The 21,942-nt window shown below is 35.1% G+C and overlaps 1 protein-coding gene and 1 long non-coding RNA gene across 4 annotated transcripts in view; one reads left to right on the forward strand and one right to left on the reverse strand.

Annotated features, from left to right (window-relative positions):
- Positions 1-21,942, reverse strand: part of LOC125661061 (acetylcholinesterase-like) — a 30,464-nt gene that overhangs the window by 4,590 nt on the left and 3,932 nt on the right. The window contains exons 1-4 of one of the 3 annotated variants that reach the window (XM_048892944.2): positions 7,251-7,415; positions 5,589-6,864; positions 4,199-4,463; positions 1,411-1,577 (exon numbers count right to left, since the gene is read on the reverse strand). In XM_048892944.2, the coding sequence (XP_048748901.2) occupies positions 1,411-1,577; positions 4,199-4,463; positions 5,589-6,849 (1,693 nt within the window). In that variant the 5' untranslated portion in view covers positions 6,850-6,864; positions 7,251-7,415. Of the gene's footprint in view, positions 1-1,410; positions 1,578-4,198; positions 4,464-5,588; positions 6,976-7,250; positions 7,416-21,942 lie in introns of those variants that run through there. The other 2 variants (XM_048892945.2, XM_056146801.1) reach the window with 2 other exon arrangements.
- On the forward strand, positions 15,893-17,430 carry LOC125661129 (uncharacterized). The gene is made up of 3 exons (XR_007364680.2): positions 15,893-16,322; positions 16,820-16,904; positions 17,227-17,430. It is a non-coding gene; the product is annotated as an uncharacterized LOC125661129 (long non-coding RNA).

The raw sequence follows: 21,942 nt of genomic DNA on the forward strand, positions 1-21,942 counted from the left end.
CATGTAAATTTCAGCTTTTCAGGCCCAGTGGTTCTTGAGAAGAAGATTTTAAAATGATCCCACCCTATTTTTGCATTTTTGTGATTATCTCCCCTTTGAAAGGGACATGGCCCTTCATTTGAACAAACTTGAAAGCCCTTCATCCTAGAATGCTTTGTGGCAAGTTTTGGTTGAAATTGGCCCAGCGGTTCTTGAGAAGAAGTCGAAAATGTGAAAGGTTTACGACGCCGACGACAGACAACGGACAAATTTTGATCAGAAAAGCTCACTTGAGCCTTTGGCTCAGGTGAGCTAAAAACATCAATCATACAATCGAACATAATTACAAATCATTTCGACATTGTATTACATGTTTTTATCTTATTGCTTAAAAGCATTTAGTGATGGTGAACAGATAAAGCATTCCATAAATTGATAGCAGAGTTTTGAAAAGCTGTCCATTTGTGCGATGGCGCACACAAATCAGAATCAGATCGTAGATTGTACTGATTTTTTGCATCGGAAATGAAACATGAAGTTTGGATAAGTCGGGCTGTTATGTTGTTCCCTTATTGTAACTTTCTCTCTTACTGCTACAATTTGAGGCTGTTTCTTATCATTACATGAAAAGGTGAAAATAACGAACAGTGTATAAGGAATACAAAAGTAAGAACTGGGTAAATACCGACCACTGGGTATACTAGAGGTTAGATCTAGGAAGAGTATGCTTCCCCTGTACACCGGTCACACCCACCCTAAGCCCTATATCTGGATGAGGTAAACGGAGTAATCCGTAATCAAATTCAGTATGTAAAGAACGATCTAACATTGGAATGAAACACATCCTACAGCATTTGACCTAATGACAGGATATATTGGTAAATTAAATCGTTATAACGACCATATACTTTGCGAAATGCTGGCTTTAAACGAGACTGTTGGAACTCATATAACATCAACTTGTTTGTCAATTGTCTTTCTCGATTAAAAATAAAACCCTGATCATACGCAGAGGAAGCTCTCGCATATCGAATCAGATGAGAGGCATAAAAACCATATACAGGTGATGATGGAATATTGCTCTATAAATATGTGGAGCTGACAATGAAGAAGCAGAAGTCATCCCGTTTGTCATAAAATTGAGCTTTTAGTTTGCCATTAACATCTATGTTCAATAAAATATCTAAGTACGAAGAACCCTATATCAGATTAACCCCCCCCCCCCCCCACTATACTGTATGTATACAATATTTATCAATAAGTGTAAAAACGTGCAGTATATGATAAACAGAATATTACATGCTAAAATCCATATTGTATGTCATATCAGCCCGAGTGGACCCATATCAGCCTGAAGCCCATACATTCTATTAATTCAAAAATTAATTTTCAGGAAGAAGCAATGCGTGTAAATTACTTCATCATACATACTTTTTCTGAGGTAGTTCTGAAGTTTTGGAATGTATTCGTTCCAGAATTGGCAATAACTATGTTTCAGACCCCTATCGTACACACTCTCGTATGGACCGACTGCCGTTTGTAACTTCCGGTACTCCTCGTTCTCAAACGAATATGGTGGCCAGTCACTCGACGGCGTACTAAAAAAATCATAATCGAATTAATATTTCTTAAAATTTCAAATCATAATATTAGGTATATATTATTTGAAAATTCTTCTCTAAATCTTATTTTAAAAAACAATACCCAGGTTTTTAGTAAGTATAAATGAGGGATCTGCATTATTACACATCGCAAACCGTGCCGAAAAACTGTTTCCCCAATTACTGGTAAAGTACCATTTTATTTCATACCGGTACCACTGTCAGTATTTTATCAATCTTCCACATACCTGTACATTGTACCACTGTCAGTATTTTATCGATCTTCCAGATACCGGTATCAATGTCAGTAATCATTCACACACCGGTACCGCTGTCAGTATTTTATCAATCTTCCACACACCGGTATCAATGTCAGTAATCATTCACACACCGGTACCGCTGTCAGTATTTTATCAATCTTCCACACACCGGTATCAATGTCAGTAATCATTCACACACCGGTACCACTGTCAGTATTTTATTGATCATTCACACACCAGTACCGCTGTCAGTATTTTATCAATCTTCCACACACCGGTATCAATGTCAGTAATCATTCACACACCGGTACCGCTGTCAGTATTTTATTCATCATTCACACACCGGTATTACTGTCAGTATTTTATTCATCATTCACACACCGGTATTACTGTCAGTATTTTATTCATCATTCACACACCGGTATTACTGTCAGTATTTTATCGATCTTCCACACACTGGTATTACTGTCAGCATTTTATTCATCATTCACACACCGGTATTACTGTCAGTATTTTATTCATCATTCACACACCGGTATCGCTGTCAGTATTTTATTCATCATTCACAGCAGAGGTGACTCAGTACACCACGATTTTATTTAATGGCTCGTTATAACACTTAATATAAAGTATGATTTCACCATCGGAAGATCTCAATTATTTTGTTATCAAAGTTTTGTGCAGTTTTTTTAATGATAAAAAGGGTGTTTTATTTGCAAATGAAGGATGTTTGAGTCTGCTTGCTCTGTGATGTGATGTATGATGTGAATATCTAATAAAACATGCATAAAAGATCTAAATAGGCGTTAGTCGTAAATTAAAAAAAAAAAACAACTTCTATAACCTTCAGTTTTGAAAACATTGCGTCTTAATAAAAGCTGAAAATAACGAACCGTGAACTCCTACATTGTTTAAGCAATACAAAATAGAGAGCTGGGAAACACGGACCCCGGACACACCAGAGGTGGAATCAGGTGTCTAGGAGGAGTAAGCATCCCCTACATGAGTCTGCTTGGCAGGTTTTATAAGATATTTATACGATACATCAAATAAATTTCACATTTCATAATGATGAATCTGTTAGTTTGCAAACAAAACATTTTTGATCATTACGGACAAAACACAAAAATCATATAAAATAATTGAGAGTCTGTATCACTCTGCCAATGGTGAAATCATATGTGTACCTCTTATGAGGGGATCTGACGAGTCATTAAATAAGGTTTGGTGTAAAGGGCCACCTTAAAGTTTGATAGGAAATTTTGCAATGTGCGTTTTAAGATTCTGCTAATTACCGGAATAAGTCCCTGTTTGGCGACAGGCGACATTAAAAGGCGATGTAATCGATACACAGCGAAATACAAAACAAAACAAACAACAACAAAATGTAAGTCTTCATCACTACAATTTAGCGGAATAATACTAATACAGCGTACAAGTAGAATTTTAATTAAGTGAAATACTATTACCGATGTCTCCATAAAGATGGGTACATATATTTTAGCGAGAGCTAATTTTAGCGATTTTACAATTCCGGGAAATATAACTATTACAATATGTACCACAGATATGGAATAAATTGTTAGCGATGTTTAATTTTAGCGATTCGTTTATTATGCCAAAAATAAATACTTGCAAACAATTCTGCTTATATGGTAGTTTATTGCACATCGATGTTCTAGGGTGCACAGCTTTTTTTGTCGCCGCAGTTCCAGTTGACGGGAAATAGCATTAGACCCCAAGAGGTCCGACAGAAATGCTTATTATTGGTTTGTTTTACGCCTATCTGAGAATTTTGCACAAGTATTGAGACGTCACCAGTTGTAGGTGAAGTTCTCAATTTCTATGTTTGGCGCTCAGGTCCGTAACAGAGATTTTGTTAACGGAACACACCTATCCGACATGATATCCGTGTGTTTAAAGTGAGATCGGACCGATCCGATAGAACAATCACATTCACTCCCGGATGTTGAATTAATTTGAGATCCGAAAGATCTGTCAGACTCACGTCCGGATGCCGAATTAAGGTGAGATCCGAAAGACCCATCATACTCACTTCCGGATGCCGAATTAAGGTGAGATCCGAAAGACCCATCACACTCACTTCCGGATGCCGAATTAAGGTGAGATCCGAAAGACCCATCACACTCGCTTCCGGATGCTTAAAAGGAGCTTGGGTTTAAGGTGACCACGTCACGAGTTAGACTCGAACTCACAACCTACCTGTCACGAAGCAAACCGCGTCAGCAATACGATAGCAACCATTATTTCTTAAACAACCCAACCTATGTCTGACAAATCACTGTAAAAACACTTTAATGTATTGACATGTCATATACCCAGTGCTGTATTTCATACCCTGTTCGTGCAAATCTGGCCCAATACTGCATCATATCCCGACTAAGTGACCTTTCGTTGGCGGTGTATGTGCTTCCCTGTCGAAGTGGAAGTCCGAATAAAAACTCAATTTCGTCCCCGTGCAGAGTGCCTGACCACTCAGGCCATGCACTGACGGACGGACGGTGGCTGAACTCGTAGAAGTAAACCCTCTTGGTGTTTCCATTGGATTGTGCGTATTTCTGTGCGAAATTGATCACAGGACACTTGAATGCAAAATCTCCACCTGAAATTGAAAACTGTATTGGAAATATGAAAATTAGCGTTTTTGTAAGCACAACAGCTTACATATGAATTACTGAATGTCGTGATGAAAATTGATAGCGAGTGGAGAGAGGTGTAGAGATTAGAGCAGGTGCCCTGATAGCGCTCTCGCTTCTCACCGCTACGACCCGAGTTCGATCCCCGTGATCGGCAGTGGTTACATGTATACAAATACAAATATTTATTGACGCAAACACAATTGCAATAATTGAACATCATTAAATAATGTTAACATAATTTTTATGTAGTGTACATGTGAGAGGGTATGTGGTCGCCCGCTCAGACACGTGGGTTTGATCCGCGTACTTTGGTTTCCATTCACCTAATGACCCCGTAGCGCCAACACCCGTGTATCACAGGACCCCATTGGAAATACTTTCGAACTTTCATTCATTATTCTTGGTATATAGGTATATTTGTATGTATATACTGAATGCAGATTTATTCTAACAAAGAAAATTCAAGCTAAATAATTTCGACGGAACCCCCCCCCCCCCCAAAAAAAAAGCACCCCACAAAAACACCCCTTAAAAAGAAAGAAAAAAAATCGTAATCTTAACAACAGTCCTATTTATATTTCGCAAAGTCACATATCATTGGTCACCTCAGATTACATTGTACGAGCTTGCGTGGATTACCTGTTATTTGTTTTCAGATCCAACCCCAATGTTTTCTGTCAAATTTAAATGTCAGGAGCCCATTTACCGGAGTGGGTGTGGCAGGTGGTACAAAATTACAAATCCGTCACTCCCTGAGCTCTAATTATAAAATACTAATTGTCAATCCATAGTTTCGATTTGACTCCTAGAAAATTTTAAGCGCCAATCCCTAGTTTCGATTTGACTCCTAGAAAATGCATGAGATGGAATCTGCTCACCTGGAAGAAAATCCTGGATCCGTGCCCGTATAAGTATGTGTGTTCGTCAGTATATTACAGACAAAATTGTTATCAGTTCATTTGTCAGTATTTCTTATCAGATAATCTTATCATGATATTTCTAATATACTGGTGATTGAAATACAGAAAGGATACATTAAACAAATCACACAAAGCGAGGAAGGAAAGACGAGTATACCTGTTACTCACTTATATCATCTAGAAGTTTCATATAGTCCTTCTCATCACCCGGAAGTAGGTGGCTCTCGTATCGGTGTAAAATGGCGTCTATTATGAGTCTGTCTTCTACTGCGTTTAGTTTGTGTAATCCATTAGGAGACAGAGTCATTGGAACATTTTTTAAATAATCGGGTCGCATCAGTGTTTTATTCGGCCAGTTCATTTCCACATATAAACTATAAAACAGGAAATACATAGCCTCGTTTCTGTTTACCCCTAGTAATACGTTTTTCGCGGGTAAACTGCCTGAACTGAAGAATTCAGAGGGCGATTTGTGAATAAAGTAGTTGTCTATAGTTGGGACGAAATTAAATGACACTGCAGTTATTGGTAAATTCCACATTTGTGTAGATAATTCACGCGCATCCTTTGTTTTTAAACATTCAATAACTGAGCTTTTTTCAGCAGATCCACATTTAAAAACATTTGCTAACGCCTCGGCATATTCTAAAGCCACTTCCGGTTTAGTATATGCCCAAGGCGCAAGAGCGGAAGCACTCTGTAAAATGGCGTTGCTGAAAAGATCCCGCGAATTGTTTGCCATCATATGGTAGGCGACACTAGCAGCCCCGGCGCTTTCTCCAAACAACGTTACATCGTCTAGTGAACCACCGAAGTGTTGAATGTTAGAATGAATCCAATTAAGTGCTAATTGTTGGTCCAACAGCCCCATATTTCCGGGAGAATATTCGGTGTCTAAATATAGAAATCCAAGTGGACCTAATCTGTAGTTAACTGATATCACTATAACTTGCTGTGAACTTGCGAACAGCGCTCCGTCGTATAAATCCAGTGTGGATGAGCCGGTCACAAAACCGCCTCCGTATATCCAAACCATCGTTGTTAGTTTCGTATCACCAGCCACTTCCGGTACCCAGATATTTAAATGTAAACAATCCTCACTCATATTTGTATTCGGATTCCACATATCCTCGGACTTTTTCCCCACCTTGTCTTGAAAAGTCTCAAAGGGCATTTGAAAGCAAGAGTTTCCGAGGGTATTTGCATTATAAACGTCGGTCCACTTTTCGATTGGCAGCGGACGGCGGAATCTGAGATGAGCAACGGGAGGTTGAGCAAACGGGATGCCTAGGTACGTATAGATTGTATTCCCTTCCACAGTTTGAGCGAAGCCACGGACAAATCCAGAGGTCGTCTCCACAAGGATATTTGCTGTGTAAACCGGAAGTGAAAAGATAACGAGAAAGGGTGCCAACAGGTGTCGATGCATATTCAGTTTCCTACTCTGCAATTTTCAGAATATACACATTACATAATAAATGGTCAGACAATGTTGCTACGCGACGCTCCCTCCAAAAAAATCATTTATTGAATTAAAGCCGTCTCTCATTTTTCTACACATACTGCTACAGTTAATTGTGAGGTAAACGTAAACACGGCTCGTTTATACTAGACCAATTATGTGTATATAAATCTACAAGGAGCGGCGCTCTCTGGCCATTACAAAAAACATGTTTATAAACAACAAAGAACTTTTCTGACATGCGTAAATATTCCAGCCCCGCCATGCTCATATAAGTTATCTTGAAATCAATGAAAGCTTTCGACTTTTTTTTATTCTTTCATTATGTAGTATCGCAAATTCGACAAAATCTTCCCATTTTTATTTACCTTTGAATTAATATTTTCCTCCGTCAAAGATTATAATTTTCATATACATCAAACAAGATATCCAGTCGATGAAAATCCGATTCACATGTTTGTACATCTGGTGAGCGAGCTTATTGTGAAATGCTGGGATTATACGTTCAACAAAACGATACAACATCAGGCAAACACAAATAAAAATTGACAAGGGTCGCGGTAGGTCGGATTTACTTACCGGGCACACCATAACAAATTTTGGATATCATCTGACAGCCAGTGGAAAATCGTTTTCAATGTTATGGACGGCATTACATAAAGCACATTCTGTTCGCGTGGAATCAGCTTCTTTTTTTTTTTCGCTGTTACCCCGTCCCCAAAAAATTGTTTCACATAAACAATGTCTCCATGAAACACTATGCCCTGGATCGTGGTCCGGTTCACATGTGACAAATTAACCTTGATGTAGGACCGTGTGCCAGAGTCAAACTTGTGTAATTAAGTGTAAAATCAGTCATTTGCTTGTATTACGTGCTTGAGAACAAAATTTCAATCAACTGTATGTGAGGTACTACAAATTTAGACCTGCGCACGACGTTCAGGGTCGTAGCAGTGGGGGTTCTTTGCCGTGCCAACGCCTGCCGCGACACGGGACCTCAGTTTTTAAGGCCAAATCCGAAAGACCCGTGATTCTCACTTCTAGCACCCGAACGTCTGGCGAAGGAGCAGTTACTACCTATATTCTAACGGCGGCCATGACACAAGCAGATACCACCGTAACGTTCCATAACTCTTGTGACTAAACCCCGTATCCCACCAGTTCATCGGGTACTGGGTATATATCATGCATAGTTCATCAATCACAGTTCAAAGTTCAGAATGGCCAGGATTAATGCATATGGGCAGCCACAAATTCACCCCCTGCAATGACATCACAGGCTACGAGGCATACCATTTTTTCTATTCTCTTCTCAGATAGAGTGCTGCCTGACTTGTTTCACACCTATTGTTACACTGTTCTTTTCACAATGTTTTGACTACGGATTACTCCGTTAACCTGATCAATATATATGGTTCACGGTGGGTGTGACCGGTAGACAGGGGATGCTTACTTCTCCTAGGCAACTGATCCCACATCTGGTATATCTCGAGGATCGTGCTTGTCCAACATTTAATTTTGTATTCCTTATTGGGGTTATGAGGTTGATCGCTATTTATTATTTTCGCCTTTTCATAGACCAATTTAAAGAAAATATCATCGACAGTGTTGGACAGTGGACTATTAAGAGTTAAACATTTGTAGTATTACAGACTACATCTTTCAGTGAATACAACAAGTCAGTGCGGCAATCTTTTGAATTTCTATTAGATATTCGTTCTTGTTCAATCAAAACTAACGCAGAAAAAAACCCCCATAAAAATGACAAAGTGCAAGGACAGCATTTTTCATTAACAAAAATATATTTTCGTCAGATCCAATTTGTGTACTATACTGAGCACCTCACGCCCCATGATGTCCAATCACATTCTCACAAGCAGCGATCTATCATGAACGTCCTCGCTGTTACGTTATTGCGTCCAGTTGCATGTAATTGGCACCGTGTCAGCGAAGGTAATGGGTCCGTGGATTCTATTATTAATGGGATGGGGGTACATCTCTGGGCAATATAACGACAAAATGTGTATAGCAATGCAGTGTGAATTGTATTATTAAAGTCTTCTCTACATTGTGAGGGGGCGATTTCTAATATTCAACAAAAGGCTGTATATATAGTGTTAAAATATTAATTTTCTATTCGATATGAGGACATCAAGAGTCACGCGAAGAGCACCCACACGTCAGCTAAAAATCAATCTGGATTTTGCAGCACGCATTCAAAATAACAGCTTTCATTAAAGTGTGGGAGGGCTGTGGCGAAGTGTAGCTGCATGTTCATCAGTCAAGCATGAACAAATATTATTACAGCTGATTAGTGGCACGATTATCGACAGTGCCATCACGGAATCAGACAGAAACAGGTTTCTATAGAAATTGACACTAATGTAACAAACGCTCAGCAAATGATGTACATGTACTTTTAAGAAATAAATTTCATATTTTTGAAATATACATTCCAGTTTGAATATCGCCGCTTTCCGCTTGCATGCTTCATGAAATGTATTACCGCTTCGTGTAAAGTGTGCCTGCGTTAAGCATTGAAGTAATCATACCCTCGTGTATTTTCGAAATTGAAATTTATTTCTTATAATTACGTTCTATTTTCGTTTCTGTCAGATAATTTCCAGCCGTGAAAAAGGTCGAACTATATTTATCAAGATCCATACGCACATCGTTCACATTCCTGGGGAAACGGCTAGCATTGTGAATCGGTAACAATATCGAAGGGAAACCATTGGAGATGTACATATTTCATTGTATCACTGTAAAGCGTTGTTATAACCCTAACTCGCATTCATGTGTAGGAATTCTCTTCAACGTAATCATATTTTGACGTAAAATTAAAATCGCGAAATGTCGGCATTTCCAAAAATTTAATGTATCAATTGACGTGATGTTTGATATATCACTGTACATAAAGAGTACCAACAATGGACTTTGTGAAGCTAGGGGTAACAGTTTTTGACATTGTAACAGAACACATACTCAAATTACACTGGTTTTGTTCATTGAGTTACATTTTTTAATAACATGATAAATAGTATATTTTGATATGAATGGTGTGTACTTGGTGCGTATTACGTTTACCAAACACAGCTATTCTCGTTTGATTTCTTAATACGTTAAGGCGTATAATGTTTCTTTTACAATCATTCATGCTAAAAGTTTCGTTCGATTTTTTTTAAAGGAGGATCCTTCTAATCAAATGAAAAATAGTTAAGTGACGTTGAATATGATTAAAATCCCTACTGAAGTATACCTTATCAAGATAGCTCAAAACACCTTACTTCGACATTTTCTATGACATATGTTTATCAAAGTTAAACACCTTTCCTATAGATTTGCCCGTCAAGCTTTTATTTTTAAGAAAATAAATTTAGCTCATCAAAACCACTGTATTACATATAAAAGTTTCAATGAAATATCCATTTAAGAAAGGAACTAGGTTCCTTAAAATCCGACTGAGCACAATCTTCAACCACAGAGCTACTGATTAATGGAATTTTATGAGAAATAATGATTAAACTATTTATTGAAAACGAATGTGAGGCACTTCCTTGCGTATTTATATTGGCTATTAGATGAAATGAGGCTTATTGACTCGCTAAAGTGAAGACTAACCTTTAGAACCGGTATCGCGCAACCTATGTACTTCCAGTAATAACAGCTAACAAACCAGATAAGCACCTGTTCCGGACCAGAATAACCACTTACTAAACATATGGTGATGAGTAGAAAAGACAGATCAGTTCCGAATGTAAACAACAGTGATTCTTATTGCAGGCGGAGAATGATTTCTTTAAAGCTAGCCTGATCAGATGTACTCTGCAATACGTGAACTACTTCTTGGGATTTTTTTTTCGTACTCGCCCATTACATCTATACTTTGGAGGATGAATATTGACTATCGCAATGTTTTTTGTTTGTTTGTTTTTATCTATTCATTTTTATTTTTATAAAGATCTTTGCATCCGGGGCATGCGCATAACAGTGCGTAGGTCTGATGAATTTTACTGTGTCTATCAGAATTTTGATTTAATCATCATTTATCGATTCTATATTCCTGACTGCATCACTGCATCATTAAAAAATAAAAAAAAAAAAATAGAGGAATGGAATTCAGAGTATCAGTATAGCACACCATATGCAGTTTCTGGGAAGGACTATATTTTGTGGCGTTTTTTATTTTCGTTGAAAGGGCTGAAATCAAGATTTTGTTTTCTTTCATATAACGCTATCCATACATCGCCGGTAAAATATAAACCACTACACCAACACCAGAAAGTGTAGGGATTCAGAATAGTCTGATGTGTAAACGTTTTTTAACTTTGAAGCAAGGTTTAGTAATATTGGATAGAAAGGTCCACACATTTTCACCTTTCAGTTGTATTTGCAGCTTTCTGCCTCGATAATTTCATCATGAATACCGACGTTTTCTTTCATAATCTCACATTTTAAGATATAGGATTTTTAACTATTGATAATCAAGTTTCAAAAACAATTTATAAAGTTGTAAGAAGGAAATTTAAGGTGTCAATTCATTGATGCCTTTAGTGCAAAAAAGTCTCATCAGATACCAAAAAACCAAGAACATTAAACATTGGTGTCATTCTGCTTGGTGAAAAAATATTTTACGTTATGTCCCTGTACATTTATGGAGATTTGATATGCCAGGTATAGTAAGCGTGAGTGTAAAAAGAAAAGAAAAAAGAATGAAATGCAGAAATGCCAATACAATGTCTTCCGGTGTATAATATTTGTAGGTTATAGACTTTGTATGGGAAAATATGACGACCGATTTTTTAGCTCTTCTGAGCCAAAGGCTCAAACAGCTAATGCTATGGCCATTTGTGCGGTTTGCGTAAACTTTTTAGAAAAAGGGCTATAACTCAAGAACCCCTTGGCCAATTTTTTTTCAAATTTGTTACAGGGTATCATTGGCCCAAGGGCTTTCATACATACTAAATAGAGGGATGTGACCCTTTAACAAGGGGAGATAATCAGGAAAATACAAACAAAAGTAGTGGTTGCTAAAAAATCTTCTTCTCAAGAACCACAGGGCAGATTATCACCAAACTTACACATAAGGATGAGGATATGTTGTAGATTAAAAATTGTTCAAGGCATTACCCTGGGGCAAAGGGCGTGGTCTCAAGGTCACTTCAAAGTTGACCTAAATTTATAAATTTTTTAAATTCCTTAAATCTTAGATATTTTAGTCATTATAAGGACTAGGATCATCAAATTTTGATAATTGATGCATCTTAGGACCTTGTGTCAAGTTGTCTCAAAAGTAGGTCACGGTGACCTACTTTTTGAATTTTGCAGGTATTTATTTTAAAATTAATTTTGATGCATATCTTGGACACTTTGAAGCCCATGATCATCAAAACTTGTCAGTTGGTGGATCATGGGACCTTGAAATGCGTCAACTGAAAAATAGGTCACCGTGACCTACTTTCTGAATTTTATGGCTTATCATTTTTAGATATATTTTAAGTTGTTATTTCAAATACCGAGAGGTTTAGAATCATCAAATCTTGTAAGTTGATGCATCTTGAGGCCTTGAAACATATTTATAAAAAAAGTAGGTCACAGTGACCTACTTTTTGAATTTTGCAGATATTTAAATTTCACATTTTCAATTTTAGATGCATATTTTGGGCACTGTAAAACCTAGGATCATCAAACTTTGTCAGTTGATGCGTCTTCAGTCTTCAGTTTGTGTCGACCAAAAAGTAGGTCACCGTGACCTACTTTTGGTATTTGACAGCTAAATTACTATATTTCAGACACTATTTGACCTACAATCATCAAACTTTGTCAGTTGATGCATCTTGAGTCTTCGGAGTGTATCGACCAAAAAGTAGGTCACTGTGACCTACTTTTGGCATTTGACAGTTATATTTATATATTTCAGTCACTAATTTACCTACAATCATCAAACTTTGACAGTTGATGCATCTTGAGTCTACGGAGTGTGTCGACCAAAAAGTAGGTCACCTTGACCTATTTTTGGAATTTGACGGCTATATTTATATATTTCAGATACTATTTGACCTACAGTCATCAAGCTTTGTCAGTTGATGGGTCTTGCATGTTCGAAGGGTTTCGACCAAAAAGTAGGTCAACTTGACCTACTTTTGGAATTGGACACCTATATTTATATATTTCAGATACTATTTGACCTACAGTCATCAAACTTTGTCAGTTGATGGGTCTTGCATGTTCGGAGTTCGCTGACCAAAAAGTAGGTCACCATGACCTACGATTGGAATTTGACAGCTATATTTCAATATTCAGATACTAATTGGCTTAAAATCATCAAACTTTGTCAGTTGATATTTCTTGGGTTCTCAAAATGTGTAAACCAAAAAGTAGGTCACATTGACCTACTTTTTTGAATTCTTAGGATTTAACTAAAGATTTAGAATACTAAGAGGCTAAGAATAGAAATGGTGGGGTTGTACAATTTATCAGAAGAGCGATTCTAGGCCCTTGGGCTTCTTGTTTTATTTTTTTGGCGCGTAGACCGTCCGTCCGCGACAAAAAAATGAGGTCGTTATATTTTTCCCATACAACGTATATGACCTTTTTATTGTATACATTCAAATTCATTCAGAAACTAACACTATTTTTATTTTGAACAATTTCTGTATTGGTTTAACTGAGTACAAAATGAAAAACACGAAAAATTTTGAAAATTAACAGATATCGTGTGATATCTGCCCGCAAACTTTTAAAGAAGAGATGAAATTGAAAGTATATAATAAATATGTATATATCTTCACATCCGTCTCCGATTGTAGGAGTTGTGAGATTAACCATCCAATGTTCTTTATCTTCACCTGTTTTCATAACTATAAAAACATTTTGCAAAAGTCTCCCTACGCCGACAGGTGAACTAGTGCTTACGTAATATAAATTTGTAATCTGAACGAAATTGAGAACGGTATCATTTTATTTAGATATGTCCATTGTACAAAAACCTACGTACAGTTTGTCTCATGCTTCTATGTTTAAACTGGTACAACTGATGTCAATTCATAATAGAAAATAACTCTGTCATCTGGGTAAATTTTCAACAAGAGGCCCACAGGCCTTATTGGTCATCTGAGTACTAGTGAAAAAAGTATCACTAATACCAAGGGCTATGAAATCTAGAAAGAATTTCCTGTTCTGAATATCTAAACTAAATTCTAATGTTCAGCAACAGTATAAAACAAGATAACCTCTCCAAACTTCACTGCCCTCAAAAGTGCATACACCGATGCAAGGCTTTACATATTGAATATTATAGGTGTATTAACATTAAAACATTAAATGACTAATTTAGACCCATCCTAAAGTCGAACCCCTGGGTTGTGAAATTCTCTATTTTTTGTATATCCCTTTCTGCTATTCCTAAGTATACATTTAGATTTTATACAGTATCAGCAAACTTACACATAAATACTATATACTAAGTTTGGCCCAAACAGGTGTGAAGTAGGGACAGTTTCTACAGTCATCTGGCCCAGAAAATATATGATTTCAGTAGGAGTTCAAAATTCTGGCATTCAAATAAGGAATATATAAGCAAATTCAAACTACGTTTAATATGATCCAAAATTGCTTTGTGTTGTATGACAGGAGCGTGAAGTTAGCATAAAATTGCCAAAAATGCAAAAATCAATGAAAATTTTCATAAATTTAGGGTGTTTTCCTTTCAGAAAACATACAGCCCACGCGTCGAGCACATTTATATTCCAACACATTTTTCCTCTTCTCTTAATACACAATAAATATTAATTTCATTTTGCTCGACGGATGGGCACACCTTTTCCTAAGCAATAATCTGGATGAAAGATAACAGTTATCAAGCTCTTTTTGAAAAAAGGCGGGAAAAACTCTTATTCATGACGTAATAATGCTATAAAATAAGAAATATCTTTTATTTAAGTTGAGATACTATACTTGGCATATATTTAGCTTATTCAAAACATAGATCAAGCTTGATTCAGGACTCATTTAAATCAGAGAATTTTTGGGGGCCTTTTTATGTACACAATCGTACCTTGTGATCATCAAATTTACAATTTTGGTAAAAGACTACCTGCTCTTTCTAAATAACCATTTAGTTTCGATTTAGTATCAATAGCACTAAAGAAGATGATATATACCAAGTTTGGCCCCGCCCTGGGGTCAGAACCTCTACCATGGGGATCATGGAATTTACAATTGTAGTAGATCCTTTCCTGCTCTACATCAGTATGGATTTAGTTTTTCTTAAACATGTGCGGTTCTAGAGAAGAAGAGTTTTGAAAGTTGGTCAATTTTGGGCAGTTTTAGCCTGCCCCTAAGGCCCCATGGATGTGTAATCCTGAAATTTACAATTCACCCCCCCCCCCCCTGTTCCAAAGATTCTTCATGCCAAGTTTGAAAAGAATTGGAATGATAGTTATCAAGAAGAAGTTAAAAATATTCCATTATTAACGCACGACAAACGACGACGGATGACAACAAATTGCAGTAGGTAACCCGAATTTACTCAGGTGACCTAAAAAGTGTTTTACTCTTACGATTTAGCTAAACTATCATCTAATATATGTGCTATGTAGACTTTATATTTAACTCTCTTCATGTATGTTCATTCTCTAGTTTTCAATCCACTTTTCATATTATGTACAGTTCCGTGGGGATCCCGGTTAGAATAGGTCCCCAGTACCCCTTGTTTGTCGTAAGAGGCGGCTAAATGGGGCGGTCCTTCGGATGAGACCGTAAAAACCGAGGTCCCGTGTTACAGCAGGTGTGGCACGATAAAGATCCCTCTCTGCTCAATGGCCATAAGCTACGAGCACAGGCCTAAATTGTGCAGCCCTTCGCCGGCAGTGGTAACGTCTCCATATGAGTGAAATATTCTCGAGAGGGACGTTAAACAATTATAATCAATCATATACAGCTTTTTTGTTTATACTCTGTACTTGAATATGTTTTCTGGGATAAAATTTAGAAATTCATTTCAAAATTAAAGGGAACGTAGGGTCAAAAATCAAATTTTGATATGTGAAAACTGGTACCATGCAGACAACAAAATCTAGCATAGAAAAAATAATTGCTGCTGATAACAAGATTTAATCTGTCATTTACACTGAAAACTGAGCTGAATGGGAGAATCTCTTATCATGGCGGCTGATGACGTGTATGCGACAATTCATTACAACTGCTGTGCCTATAGCACTAAATGGGTTACAGAGTATCTATAATCTAAATGTCGGGAGTTCAAGCGAAATTTTGCACTGTGGTCAAAGGAAAAGGAATACATGTATCTACCTTTTAGCATCCCTGATCTCCCCCCAAAACTATGAACATTGTGCAATAATTGGATACATAACCTTGGAAATGAATCTTTTGTTTTTGAACGGCATTTTGAGAAAGAGTCTTTTAAAGAGGATATCAGGGTAAGTACCAGTTATATTTGCTTTTTACTCAGTAAATACTAATAATTCTTAATGTGTATAACCAGAGTTTATTTACAACAAACTTTTACTTATATAATAATTTTCTAATTTAATCTATCCTTATCCAGTGAACATTTTGTACAGGCTAAATATGAAGGGATGGGTAAACACTGCTTTTTAAATATTCAAAGTTAAATTAATATCTATTTAAGATAAGATATTGGGATACACACCAAAACCTATTAAAAAGAAGATGCAGTAACTAAAATATTTGATGGCAGCAAGCCTAAGAAATAAGAGAAAATAGCTCAAAAAGATGAGGAAAAGCAGGATACATGTAATACTTTCAAAAATCATCACAGCACTAGCACATTTTGTATTATACTATTGTTTTTAAAGAAATTGAAAATGTACAAGTAAACAAATGAAGTATAGTATATATGAAGTATAGTATATATGAAGTAAGTATATATAATTAATTAGTCATTATTTTTCAGCTAATCCATTTTCTTTTGGAAACCAATGAAAACTCATATGCAGAACCTATTGACCAACCAGGACTATCAGCATCTAAGGAAACAGGTAATTTGATGCACTCCTCTATTAAATGATTAACAAAGTTTTACAACCAAGGTCATTTTAATTCCCCCTATGCAGTTGATCTTTCAAGTCTTGACATTTACGTGGCAATTACTGCAGGGGTGTAGTGATAATCAACTGATTTGTGCTGTATACAGGTTCACATTGTAAGATTCTCTTGTAAACAGATGTACTAATAAATCAGAAAGAGAGAAAACTACTATGAAAAATAAACTCTTTGTTGTGTGAAATACATGTACATGTACATGCACTTTCATGACTAAAGTTATAAAGTAATGGTTTGATTTCATTTTTATATTTTCAGCTCAATGAAGACATGAATAGTGACAAAATTATCCCACTCTCAATCCATATTGAAGAATAAATCAACTTTGTGCAACATATACAGATATAATTGCCCAGTCATTGTCCATCATATGTGCTAAGGAATGTTCAAGTGAAGAATGAAGAAGTGAAGATAATGAACAATCTTGTATAAAGAATACAAAATTAAAAGTTTAAGAATTAATTATAAGAGTGTCGTTTTCATCAATTTATCCCAATGCACTAGTGTTTTCATTTGAAGCTGCTAATAATTCCTCTTCATTATAATCAGGCTCATATTGATATCCTTTGCAGTCATACATGATCAGATGCTTTCACTGAGAGGCAATTGCCCGGTATACGTCATAAACAGATGGGATTGTGGGAAATATCTTAAAGAGAGATAACTTTATCTTGCAAAATGGCAGCCTCCAGCAGATGATGTGTAGCTATATTTAATAGCCGATTTCTACACAACAGATTACAATCAAATGGAAATAACCAGTGGACTTAATTACTAAATATTTAGTATTTGAAATGTAAAAAAAATATTTTTTTATACCCTACGTTCCCTTTAAGGATTATCTTCCCCGTGTATACATGTAGCTCTTATCCTTGGACGAATTTGGCTCCAGTTTCTGGAACTCTAGTTTTCCTTTTAGCTCTTACAAGTTTATTGTAATTTCGAATTTCCAAAATTTCGGCTTGAGCATCACTGAAGAGACATTATTTGTGGAAATGCGTATTTGGTGCATCAAAATCGGTACCGTACTATAAGTTTTACATTATTCTAATGAGCCGTCAGTCAATAAACAATGCAATATCAAACAATAAATATGAGAATATACCTTAATGCTTCCAACACCCATTACAAACTATGGGCATAAATTAATACAGTTACGTTTTCGTAAAATAATGTCCCGTGGGGATCCGGGTTAGAACCGGTCTTCAGTTCCCCTTGCTTGTCGTAAAAGGCGACTAAATGGGGTAATCCTTCGGAAGAGACCGCAAAAACCAAGGCCTCGTGTCACAGCAGGTGTGGCACGATAAAGATCATGCTTCGAACATCCCTGTGTAACAAGATTTATTTAGCTATGCATGCATCACAAGTGAAGACGAGAAAATTAATAGATATAGTATAAATCAAAAACTCGCTTCACTCCATAGGCAGGCGGGGGAGTGATCTCACATTTTATGAGGATTTTCTTGACAGTCAATATCATCCAATTCATTCATCTACCGGCCGACATTCAATAGATTATTCATTATTCATTCATTTACTGGTCAACATTGAATAGATCACTATTCATTCAATTACCGGTCAACATTCAATAGATCATTTACTATTTAGTATTCATTTATTTACCGGTCGACATTCAATAGATCATTTACTATTCGTTTATTTACCGGTCAATATTCAATATATCATTCATTACTAATTCACTTACCGGTCGACATTCAATATATCATTCACAATCCATTCATTTACCGGTCAACATTCACTGTATGTTTTACTATATTCATCAATTTACTGGTCAAAGTTCAACATTCACTCTTCATTCATTCATCTCCGGGACTATTCTATGGTTTGCTGGATTAATAAGTAGAATGTGATTAACACCGGTAAACAAGGAAAGGTGAAGATAACGAACAGTGATCAATCTCATAACTCCTATAAAGGTGAAGATAACGAACAGTGATCAATCTCATAACTCCTATAAAGGTGAAGATAACAAACAGTGATCAATTTCATAACTCCTATAAAGGTAAAGATACCGAACAGTGATCAATCTCATAACTCCTATAAAGGTGAAGATGACGAACAGTGATCAATCTCATAACTCCTATAAAGTTGAAGATAACGAACAGTGATCAACCTTATAACTCCTATCAAGGTGAAGATAACGAACAGTGATCAATCTCATAACTCCTATCAAGGTAAAGATAACGAACAGTGATCAATCTCATAACTCCCATAAAGGTGAAGATAACGAACAGTGATCAATCTCATAACTCCTATAGAGGTACAGATAACGAACTGTCATCAATCTAATAAATCTCATGACTCCTATAATTCCGTGGGGACCCGGGTTAGAATAGGTCCTCAGTACCCCTTGCTTGTCGTAAGAGGCGACTACATGGGGCGGTCCTTCAGATGAGACCGCAAAACCTAGGTCACAGCAGGTGTGGCACGATAAAGATCCCTTTCTGCTCAATGGCCATAAGCGCCGAGCATAGGCCTAAGTTTTGCAACCCTTCACCGGCAGTGATGACGTCTCCATATGAGTGAAATATTCTACGAAAAAAATCATAATACTAAGTTACCGGTAAATGTTATGCTATAATGTAAGTAAGTTACCGGTAAATGTTATGTTATTATAATAGTAAGTTACCAATAAATGTTATGTTATTATAATAGTAAGTTACCGGTTAATATTATGTTATGATAATAGTAAGTTACCAGTAAATGTTATGTTATAATAATAGTAAGTTACCAGTAAATGTTATGTTATTATAATAGTAAGTTACCAGTAAATGTTATGTTATTATAATAGTAAGTTACCGGTAAATGTTATGTTATAATAAAAGTAAGTTACCGGTAAATGTTATGTTATAATAAAAGTAAGTTACCAGTAAATGTTATGTTATTATAATAGTAAGTTACCGGTAAATGTTATGTTATAATAAAAGTAAGTTACCAGTAAATGTTATGTTATAATAATAGTAAGTTACCAGTAAATGGTATGTTATTATAATAGTAAGTTACCAGTACATGTTATGTTATTATAATGATAAGTTACCGGTAAATGATATGTTATAATAATAGTAAGTTACCGGTAAATGTTATGTTATTATAATAGTAAGTTACAAGTAAAATGTTATGTTATTTTAATAGTAAGTTATCGGTAAATGCTATGTTATAATAATAGTAAGTTACCGGTAAATGTTATGTTATTATAATAGTAAGTTACCGGTAAATGTTATGTTTATATAATAGTAAGTTACCGGTAAATGTTGTTATTATAGTAGTAAGTTATCGGTAAATGTTATGTTATAATAATAGTAAGTTACCAATACATCTTATGTTATTATAATAGTAAGTTACCGGTAAATGTTATGTTATTATAATAGTAAGTTACCGGTAAATGTTATGTTATTATAATAGTAAGTTACCGGTAAGTGTTATTTTATTATAATAGTAAATTACCATGCTATTATCATAGAGAGTAATAGGTTAGTATAATGTTAATGTAATAGTTTAGCTACCGGTAAATATAATATCTTTATAACAGTAAGTTTCCGGTAAGTGTAATTATATCATCATAGTAAGTTACCGGTTAATATAATGTTAATATAATAGTAAGTTACCGGTTAATATAATGCTGATATAATAGTAAGTTACTGGTTAATATAATGTTGATATAATAGTAAGTTACCGGTTAATATAATGTGGTTATAATAGTAAGTTACCGATTAATATAATGTTGATATAATAGTAAGTTACTGGTTTATATAATGTTGATATAATAGTAAGTTACCGGTTAATATAATGTTGATATAATAGTAAGTTACTGGTTAATATAATGTTGATATAAAGTAAGTTACTGGTTAATTTAATGTTGATATAATAATAAGTTACTGATTGATATAATGTTCATATAATAGTAAGTTACCGGTTAATATAATGTTGATATAATAGTAAGTTACCGGTTAATTTAATGTTGATATAATAGTAAGTTAGCGATTAATATAATGTTGATATGATAGTAAGTTACCGGTTAATATAATGTTGATATAATAGGAAGTTACCGGTTAATATAATGTTGATATAATAGTAAGTTACCGGTTAATATAATGTTGATATAATAGTAGGTTACTGGTTAAATTAATATTGATATAATAGTAAGTTACCGATTAATATAATGTTGATATAATAGTAAGTTACCGGTTAATTGAATGTTGATATAATAGTAAGTTACCGATTAATATAATGTTGATATAATAGTAAGTTACCGGTTAATATAATGTTGATATAATAGTAAGTTACCGGTTAATATAATGTTGATATAATAGTAAGTTACTGGTTAATTTAATGTTGATATAATAGTAAGTCACCGATTAATATAATGTTGATATAATAGTAAGTTACTGGTTAATTTAATGTTGATATAATAGTAAGTTACCGATTAATATAATGTTGATTATATAGTAAGTTACTGGTTAATTTAATGTTGATATAATAGTAAGTTATCGGTTAATATAATGTTGATATAATAGTAAGTCACTGGTTAATATAATGTTGAAATAATAGTAAGTCACTGGTTAATATAATGTTGAAATAATAGTAAGTCACTGGTTAATATAATGTTGAAATAATAGTAAGTTACCGGTTAATATAATGTTGATATTATAGTAAGTTACTGGTTAATATAATGTTGATATAATAGTAAGTTACTGGTTGATATAATGTTGATATGATAGTAAGTTACCGGTTTATATAATGTTGATATGATAATAAGTTACTGGTTAATATAATGTTAATATAATAGTAAGTTACTGGTTAATATAATGTTGATATAATAATAAGTTACTGGTTAATATAATGTTGATATAATAATAAGTTACTGGTTAATATAATGTTGATATAATAGTAAGTTACCGGTTAATATAATGTTAATTCAATAGGAAGTAACGGGTAAAGTTTGAGTTTTATTCA

Source organism: Ostrea edulis, chromosome 8 (genome assembly GCF_947568905.1).
Source record: "Ostrea edulis chromosome 8, xbOstEdul1.1, whole genome shotgun sequence".
Classification (NCBI taxonomy): Eukaryota; Metazoa; Mollusca; class Bivalvia; order Ostreida; family Ostreidae; genus Ostrea; species Ostrea edulis.